At 39.7% G+C, this 7,825-nt stretch overlaps 1 protein-coding gene across 2 annotated transcripts in view; it reads left to right on the forward strand.

Moving 5' to 3' along the window:
- TRUB1 (TruB pseudouridine synthase family member 1) overlaps positions 1 to 6,994 on the forward strand; it is a 35,382-nt gene extending 28,388 nt beyond the window's left edge. The window contains exons 6-8 of one of the 2 annotated variants that reach the window (XM_077349868.1): positions 1,974 to 2,113; positions 4,591 to 4,647; positions 6,487 to 6,994. In XM_077349868.1, coding sequence (XP_077205983.1) covers positions 1,974 to 2,113; positions 4,591 to 4,647; positions 6,487 to 6,701 — 412 coding nt within the window. In that variant the 3' untranslated portion in view covers positions 6,702 to 6,994. The remainder of the gene's footprint in view (positions 1 to 1,973; positions 2,114 to 4,590; positions 4,648 to 6,486) is intronic. The other variant, XM_077349869.1, reaches the window with a different exon arrangement.
- The last annotated feature ends 831 nt before the right edge of the window (positions 6,995 to 7,825 follow it).

Consider the following 7,825-nt stretch of genomic DNA (forward strand, 5'->3'; position numbering starts at 1 on the left):
AGGCTTAGGCACACCAAAACTGGGGAGTCTTATTGCAGTGCGTATTGGCAGTGCATATTGGAGAAAAACTGGACACAGTACAACTAGATACAGCCCAGTTGATTTCCGAAAGTCAAGAAGCAGGATGTGTGTGGCAGAAAAATGGGCAAATGTGAGGCCTTCTTAGTGGATGCCTGTTCTCTTATAGAACAGTGTGCAGCTAAGAAAAGAGATGGGGAACATGGTAGTTGTCTTCCTTCAGGAATGAAATTACTTCAGTTTTGGAAGTGTACTAGAATATCTAGTGTAACATTCTTCAAGGCTGGAGGTAGGATCTCTTAACAAATAGGTCATATCTGTGCTAGGTGATCTTGAGTACACTGTTTTGCTCAAGAACATAAGTGCTTTGCTGGATCAGAACAAGATCTACATAGTACAAGATTATTTGTAAAAATGTTAAAATTTTACAAATATTTGTAAAATAGTTAAAGACTCGTTTTCAGTGTCAAGAGATTGTACACTTGGAGTAGTGAAAGCTGAAGAAATTGCTTAATGTGTGATCAGGCAAACTCTTTGTTCTCAAAGAGGTAATTCATGGGAATCCAGTTGTTCACTAAAACTTACACAGAATAAATACCATTCATAATGTCATTTATCAGTATTATGTATGATAACACCACTAGGTATGTTCATTCAGTTTACCCAAACTGAAAAAAATCCTTACTGATATGTTCTGATTTTCTCTGTGCTGAATCAGATTCTGCATTCTGTATTCTCCTAGTCAATATCTGCCTTGCAGAAATGCCCCCACCCTTCACTTTCACTGCAGAGATTCTCGGGGACATTCAGCTCGGCTTGTATTGCTGCCTAGCTGTCTCCTTCTATTGGAAATAATGGAGGATGGGGACACCTTCATTGGATGCCATAGGTCCAATCTTATTGAAACTTTTCAAACTTTGGATGAGAGGCTCCAGGAGCTATGCTGCAAATTCGATGCCTCTAATTCAAACCTCCCCCATCAGACCACTTAATAGACTCAGGTAGATTTGCCATTATACCCATAGGGTATAATAGAGCAAAAAATATTCGGTATTCCTGACTATTGCTGAATCTGAATACTAGTACCAGTATTGATATTTGGGAATATCAGTAAATACTGATATTTTTGGGGTCCAATGTATTGAAACCTGAAAAATACAGCATTTTCTTTCTTGCACATCCCTAATCACCACTTGCTTTTTATTAGTTACTTGACAAGGGGCTTCTGCATATTCCATAGCTGGTGCCCTTATATGGGGCTCTGCTTACTCTGACCACATATATAGGTAGTATAAAAATGAAATTCACTTTGACTATTCTGTTTTACCTCTCTTCCTTTGAAGGCAGAGCCTCGCAGACAAAGGTAAAATAGAAGGCTGGAACTTTTAACGCTGGCTGTGGAGCAGTTATTTCCAGAATAGGCACTTGATGACATCCTTATAACTGTGAGAGCAGAGGAAGCAGGGCTTTGTAGTTTGAGTTGTCAGGCCTGAATTAATGCAAATGGAAGCTGAGCGTGCTGGATAGGTATGCTGATCTTGTAACTTTTTATACTATTCAAGGCCCCTAATGCTAAATTGGATATAGTCTCAGAGTCAGGTAACGGTGCTGTGATAAGAATTCACCTAATTGCTACCACATGAACTAGAGAGTTCCTCATAACTGGGGGCTAGGAGGATGTATTCTAGCAGTTTTTAATCACATTGTCCTAGTAGGTTCTCTCAACAATACCTTCACATTCAGCTATAAGTTGTCATTTGTAGTGTTTTATATTTATAATCTGGCTTCTACATCATGCTTTTCCTTTGGCCAGCGTGGATCTCAATTACATTTAGTGTATTTGGAAAGGATTGAGGAAGCAAAATGGACCCTACAGTACATTAATTATTTTGATGGCATTTCAAACTTGTATTCTCATGAATTTTTAAATAGCCACTTGCACGATTTTTTATTAGTTATTCTGCCCTGAAGAAGGATGGACAGAGGTTGTCAGCACTGGCTGCAAAAGGAGAAGTTGTGGAAGCAAAGTCTGCCAGGCCAGTTATAGTGTATAGTCTTTCTCTCAAAAACTTCAAGCCACCCTTGTTCATACTCGGTAAGGTCAAAAGTATTCTATGTTCAATGTCTTTGATCAGATACTTTCACTATTTGTTTATTCACACATGGGTTGTATTAAACTGAACCTCTTTTTCAAAATATACAAAATTCCATGTTTAAACATTTTATTTACAGAATTTATACCTCACCTTTTCACCAAGGCTACCAAGGTAGCTAACAGCTCAAAGCATAATAATAAAACATATTATTCCCAACTAATAGAACATAATTGAAATACACATACACTATAAGAAAATACACTTACATAGTAACAACATGAAGACAGGATCACTGAGGCAATGCCAGACAAAAAGGCTTTTACTCACTAGCAGAAGATGACAACAGAAGACAACAGACAAGGCTCTCTGGGATGAGAGTTGCATAGTTTTGGTGCAGTGAATACTGTAAACCTCTCCAATGTTGCTACCCATTTAATCTCAAAAGGTAGGGGCATTCAAAACAGAGCCTTGGAAGGTGACTGTAGAGGTTGGGTAACTTCATAAGGGAGTAAGTGGTATGCAGATTCCAAGCTGTATAGAACTTTAAAGATCAGCACCTGAATCCTAATTGTGCCAATACTGGAGTGATATCTCCCTGTGATCTACTTCAATCAGCACCCTGACCACAACATACTGCATTAACTGTAACTACGACAATCTTCAAGAGTAGGCCCACATACAGCATATTGCATTAATACCATGTAGATGTTACCAGGGCCAGATCTTTTCTATTCAGGAAGGGTCACAGCATACTTACCAGCTGAAATTGTCAAAAGCCACTGCTCCTCTTGTTTATCTAACAGGTGGCCCAGGCACATCCTCAAACTACAAACCTGCTGTTTTAGGGGGAATGTAACCCCATTCAGAACAAGGGATAACCCATTCCCTCTGGCAGTAGCAGCTCTATTTTGTCAGGATTAAATTTTAACTTGTCAGCCCTCATTCATTCCAAAATTGCCTGTGGGTACCTGTTCACAGTTTCTATAGCCTCCCTGGGATCTGCTGGTAGTGTGAGATGGAGCTGAGTGTCAGTATATTGGTAGCAACCCAGGCCAAGCCCCTAAATGATTTCACCCATGGCTTCATGTCAGTCCTGTATATGGCACAAGATGGTGCCTTGTGAGGACTCAAATCTCCAGATGACTAAACCCAGGTGTTTGTAAAGCCTCGGGGACAAAATAGAGCTAGAGGTCAAGGGGCTGAGCATCAGTGCCTCAGCACCACCTTCTGAAACCTACCTTTCAGGTAGAACTGGAACCACTACAAAATCATGTCTGCCCAGTCCAGCCCAGCAATCAGTTCACAAGGATGCCATGTTCAAGCAAGCCACTGAAAGGTCTAGGAGGATCAACAGAATGACATTCCTTCTGCCCGTTTTCTAACTCAGGTCATGTACCAGGATTTAGCAAATCCATGTACAACACTACAAAAAATTAGTGTGTCCTTTTCAATCCCTTGGCTAAAACTGTTGTCTGCATTCTGATCTAAAATGAAGGACCTTCAAGGTTTTCCCAACTCCAGGAGGAATCCACAATCACTAGATTCATGAACTTCTTTCTGGTTTTCCCCATACCCAAATGTTCTGAACCAGGAAGATCATATCTACTGAACCTTTTCCTTGGTACACAGACAGCCCTAATACCCATAAGGAGTAATTCAGGTGAAAGCTATTAGCTACCCCAAGTCCAAGTTCAGAGAAAGGTGGGCTAAAAATGCTATAAATAAATACAATCCTTTAGTAATCCTGTTCCCTTGTACATACTATATTATGCAGCATTACCCAAGCTGATGATCATTAACTCTTATTTCAGAGGGTGGTTGGAAGAGCAGCTATAAAACACTGCATTTTTTTAAAGTGCTGCATAGTAGTAAGATTAGTAATTAGTGGTGAAGACTTTCACTTGCAGCCCCTTTAGTGTACTTTTGTGTTACATACAAGCTGGGTTTCAATGTGCTCTGTGATTTCAGTGACCACTTAATGTGCTGGATAACTTGCAGCCAATCATCGTGGGTATGGTAGAGACTTAGAGGGGAATTGGAAAATGTATCTAGTTTTACTGTCTGTGGTTGTACAGTCTTTAAAAATGCACTCAGTACTTTAGGATGTTCACAGTAGGTAATTTTTTTCTTTTTGCTGAGACTTTAAAATACCCTTTTATTATCACCAATGGATAGATCTTGACCCTCTGCGACATCTTTTTAAAATAAGAAGCACTTATTGAAATCCTAAAGCTGGTGGTTAATTTATAAGGTGAATGATTGTTGAGCTGGTGACTTTCCCCTCCTATTTGCTTTTCTCTCTCCACCAGTTTCACAATCTCACCCACACATATGTTGCAGAATGAATAATGTATAATATAACCTATAAATATTTTAATCGTTCTATTGTTTGTTTAGTGCTCTTCTACATTTCTATATAAAGTAGATTTTTTTGTACTGGGCTGGCAATTTTACTGTGCTCCTGTTAACATTCCAGATGTTGAATGCAGCAGTGGCTTTTATGTCAGAAGCTTGGTCAACGACATTGGCAGAGGTAGGCACAGACAAAGCAAAATTGCTCCTGGAGCCACAGTCTCTATTTAATAAAGGACTATTTTTGCTTTTGGTATCTCTGGCTGCCAGATGCATGCATTAGAGTGGCTGTGTGTTGCCTGGATTCTGTATCACAGGAGGCACTTGGGTGAATAAATATAAAAGATTCTAGTGGGGAATATAGACAATATGGTAATAAGTAACAAAATTGGGGCAAGGAATTTACAGATTAGAAACGTAATTCAGATCATAAATTAGGTTCGTGGAACAAAACAGAGCACCCTTTAAGGGTGACACTTCAAATTAAGGATGCAAAAGCCTGTTCCTGATTATGATCTAACTGTACAATTCAGGATCTTCCCCCTCAAATTTATGATCAAGTGGTCATCTTTTCCACGGTCAAACTGTGACCCAATTGGAGTATTTGCAAATGGCTAGGGAGGTGCCAGATCATTGACAAATATACAATTTTAAACATGTAAATTATTTTGCTGAGATCAACAGGGTGATCATAACTACATGAGCATGGGAATGCTAAACCATCTTCCTTCAGCCTTAACTCATGAACTGTATAGCTCAAGTAATATATCAGCCTAGTTCCTGGCAGTGGACAACAGCCAACTAATTGTACTTCATTTTTGCAGTACCTGGCACAATAGGTAATCTAGTTGCTATCTCTGTTGCATGTTGGCATAACAGGGAAGAGAAAGCACATGCCAAAGGGGTAAGGGTTAACATCTCACAATTGTGGCCTCCAGGGTACTTGGCGATCCATCAGCATAGATCCATCAGGCAGGGAAGTGGTGTTGCTGTAGACTTTCAGGATTGTATCCCCCTGCCATGATGCCCCATCCAGAACTCTATTGGTTTTTTGTGACTGTGTACCTGATGTTGGGATTGAGATAGAGGACTGGGACTATGCACTATGTGGGGCTGCCCTTGAAAAGTGTTCAGAAGTTCAGTTTGTATAGAATGTTGCAGCCAGGATGTTGACTGGAGTGGGTCACAGGGACCATATCACTCCAGTCTTGGTTCAGCTACACAGGCTTCTAATTTGTTCCGGGGCACAATTCAAGATCTTGATCTTCAGAGCCCTATGTCGTTTTGGGCCAGCATGCTTGAAGGACTGCATGCTCCCTTATGAACATGCCCAACCATTACAGCCCTGCTTCAGGATTCCCCACCTTCTAAATTAGGTGGTTGGCAGCCCATGAGAGGGCCTTCTCAGTCATGGCCCCAAAGCTCTGGAACTTTCTCCCCAGGAAGATTCACCTGTCCCATTCTGTTGCTATCTTCCACTAGCAAGTGAAGACTTTTTTGTTTTGTTTGCTATTCTTTAGTCATCCATCCTGCCTCAGAGATGTATTATGTTTTGTATGTGTTTTAACTGCTGTTAACATTTTAAAGTTGTTTTAATGAGGCATGTTTGTGTGAAGGGTTTATTTTAATGGCTTTAAAATGTGTTTTATCAAATATGAAGATTCATATTGTTAGCGACCTTGTTGGCACTTGTAGGGGCAGAAAGGCAGGATGTAGATTTTGTAAATAAATACAATTTGCAATAAAAAAATAGGTGGTCCCCAAAACCCACCTTCCTCAGGCTCTACCCTCAAATCTTGTCAACCCTAAAATAGTTATGTTCTGTCTGTTTAAAGGGATACCATCTACTTGATATTCTATAATAGCAAAATTGTACTTGAAGTGGTTTTAAAATAGTATGTTCTAGCTTGCCATAATCTGTTTTATTCTTTTGGGATGCTGACTCAAATTCTGTAAAATGTTATTTGTCATTTTCTACATTTGATTTTTCTTCCTCTTTTCTCCCCCCCCTATGCTGTAGAGCTCTCATCCTGTGCCTCTGTACATGAGCTGACCCGAACAAAACAGGGACCATTTACCTTGGAAGAACATGCTCTTTATGAAGACAAATGGACAATTGATGAAATTGGCCAATCCCTGGAGCATTGCATGCCTCTTCTCTCTGTAGAACCATCTAGTAAAAAATTAAAGACAGAGCTGTCTGAAGAACACACCATGAACTGTGAAGATAAGTGATAAGTCAGGTCAAGGAAAAAGACTGAATGACTGAGACGTTTTAAGATTGCTGTGGGATTGTCTTGTCTCCCCCTGTAAATTTACAGTCCTGTGTGTGTAGGATGACAAATTACAATGCATTGAAAATGATAGTTTTCTATCTTTTCTGTTTATGCTGAAGCAAACACAAGAAGATGTCCAGAATTTTTTATTTCTTCTTGTATCTCTCGGTTGCATTGTAAATGCATTTGTCAGGAAAGCAAGACGCTGCACCCTTAAAAAGGATACTTTTTAAAACTTCACTTCTTTGTTTACTGGAAGTCATTTTCAACTTCGCTAAATGGGTCCATATAGAGGATGGAGCAGAGTTATTCTCTCTTGCCCCGGAGGGACAGACCAGATCCAATAGGATGAAATTAATTCAAAAGAAATTCCATCTAAAGATCAGGAAAACATTCCTGACAAAGCGGCTTCTCAGTTGAACAGGCTTCCTCGGGAGGTGGTGGGTTCTCCATCCTTGGAAATTTTTAAACAGAGGCTAGATAACCATCTGATGGAGGGGCTGATTTTGTGAAGGCTCAAGGGGGTGGCAGGTTCCAGTGGATGAGCGATTGAGATGTGAGTGTCCTGCATAGTGCAGGGGGTTGTACTAGGTGACCCAGGAGGTCCCTTCCAACTCTATGATTTTATGATTCTATTTCTCATCATATTCTTTTAATATTTTGGTATTATATACCATCTAGAAAACATTTTATACCAGTTTTCTCTTAATACTTGACATTTTGTACGCTTCATGTTTTTACCCCAGAGGTGCTCCCATTCATCTAATGTAACACTGTGCTTTAAATTCTGCATCCATTTAACCATACAGTTTAGACCTACATACACAGAGCAAATACTTTCAGTATGTTTCCACAGTATGGATATGGTGCAGAAGATGTTCTTGGATGTAAGCATAATCCATGAGTACTTTATGGATGTAGTTACTTCTCTTCTTTGAAGGTAAAAATGGGTACTAAACTTTTTATGTGCTGCTTCTTTAACTATAACATGTGAAGTGGCCTTGAGTACCTTTTCCATCTATCCAATTACCTTTAATAGGAGACATGCATAAAGTCTAGTGTGGCAGTGAAACAATAAAGGTA

Source organism: Paroedura picta, chromosome 8, assembly GCF_049243985.1.
Source record: "Paroedura picta isolate Pp20150507F chromosome 8, Ppicta_v3.0, whole genome shotgun sequence".
Taxonomy (NCBI): Eukaryota; Metazoa; Chordata; class Lepidosauria; order Squamata; family Gekkonidae; genus Paroedura; species Paroedura picta.